This window comes from Cynoglossus semilaevis, unplaced genomic scaffold (assembly GCF_000523025.1).
Source record: "Cynoglossus semilaevis isolate Cse_v1.0 unplaced genomic scaffold, Cse_v1.0 C19137690, whole genome shotgun sequence".
NCBI lineage: Eukaryota > Metazoa > Chordata > Actinopteri > Pleuronectiformes > Cynoglossidae > Cynoglossus > Cynoglossus semilaevis.
The window spans coordinates 1-1074 of NW_007586336.1; the positions used below are offsets into that span (position 1 = coordinate 1).

The window sequence follows — 1074 nt, forward strand, 5'->3', positions numbered from 1 at the left end:
GATCATGTGCAACATGAAGGCAAAGTCATTCTTCACATCGGGTATGTCACTGTAGCTGCTCTCTTCTCGTATGGACTCGAAGGAGTACTTCTTAAGAGAACGTCGCAGCATCCAGCAGAGAGTGTACATGCAAATCAAACCGTAGACCACGACTAAGCTAATGTAGAAACAGGCTAAGATTTTAAAAAGTGTCGCCAAGGGATGAGCACAGCGGTACAGGTTGTAGCCGGTCAGGTTCTCAATGTTCACTGAACAGTCCACGCTGAATTTAATGTCATGCACATAATACCCTGTGTAGCAGATGATCAAAATAAACGTAATAACCTTGATAATTGTTTGGCGAATGTACAGTCTGTACACAATGTCCCCTTCCTCCACGTGTATACGGAACTTCTTGACTTTTTCAAACAGGGCTTTTGCCTGTTCGCCCTCTTTTTTGTCCAAAACTCCTGTCTCTGTTCTATCAACGATGCCCTGCTCAAGGCGTGTCTTTGTTCTCTGCAGCATCGGAACACTGGCTTCAACATCATCGCTGATGACCGACTCCTTGTGGTCCACTGAGCCATTCATTTTTAATGGTTTTGGGTCACTCTCTTCCACCACCGTCTCCGACAGTGCCCTCGTTGTCCACGGGGAGTTGAAACATTTCAACAGGATGGATACAAAGTGCTCTAGTTTAGAACTAGTTCTGGGAAATTTAAACCAAAAGTTGCTGCACGCAAGGAATATAAGCGTGTGTAGTAACACTAAGTAGGGAAAATACTTGGCAAACCAGTGCAGTTTGTTCTCGTAGCATACTGCATCCACGTAGTTGTACTGGTGGCGGTCCAGGTTATACTGAATCCCTTTGTGCTCCACATACAGTGATGCAGATGTGTTGGTGTTGAAGTTCTTCTTGCAGGTGTTGTTGACCACCCACTTGCAGGGTAGGCAGATCATCTTGTCCTGGGTGACCTGCAGGGTCCCCCCAAACACAGAAATCATGAGCATAACAATGGAGATGTAGTCGGTGAACACGTCCCACCATGGTTTCAGGATGCGGTAGGCTGGTTGTGTGTCCACAAAGTACCGCAG

At 46.4% G+C, this 1074-nt stretch overlaps 1 protein-coding gene across 1 annotated transcript; it reads right to left on the reverse strand.

The window, feature by feature from the left end:
* Window positions 1-3: 3 nt before the first annotated feature.
* LOC103399208 (volume-regulated anion channel subunit LRRC8A-like) lies at window positions 4-1071 on the reverse strand (the record flags this gene model as incomplete). Its single annotated transcript, XM_008337931.1, has 1 exon — window positions 4-1071. A coding segment is annotated over one exon (1068 nt), but the record flags the coding sequence as incomplete, so codon positions are not given.
* Between the last annotated feature and the right edge of the window lie 3 nt (window positions 1072-1074).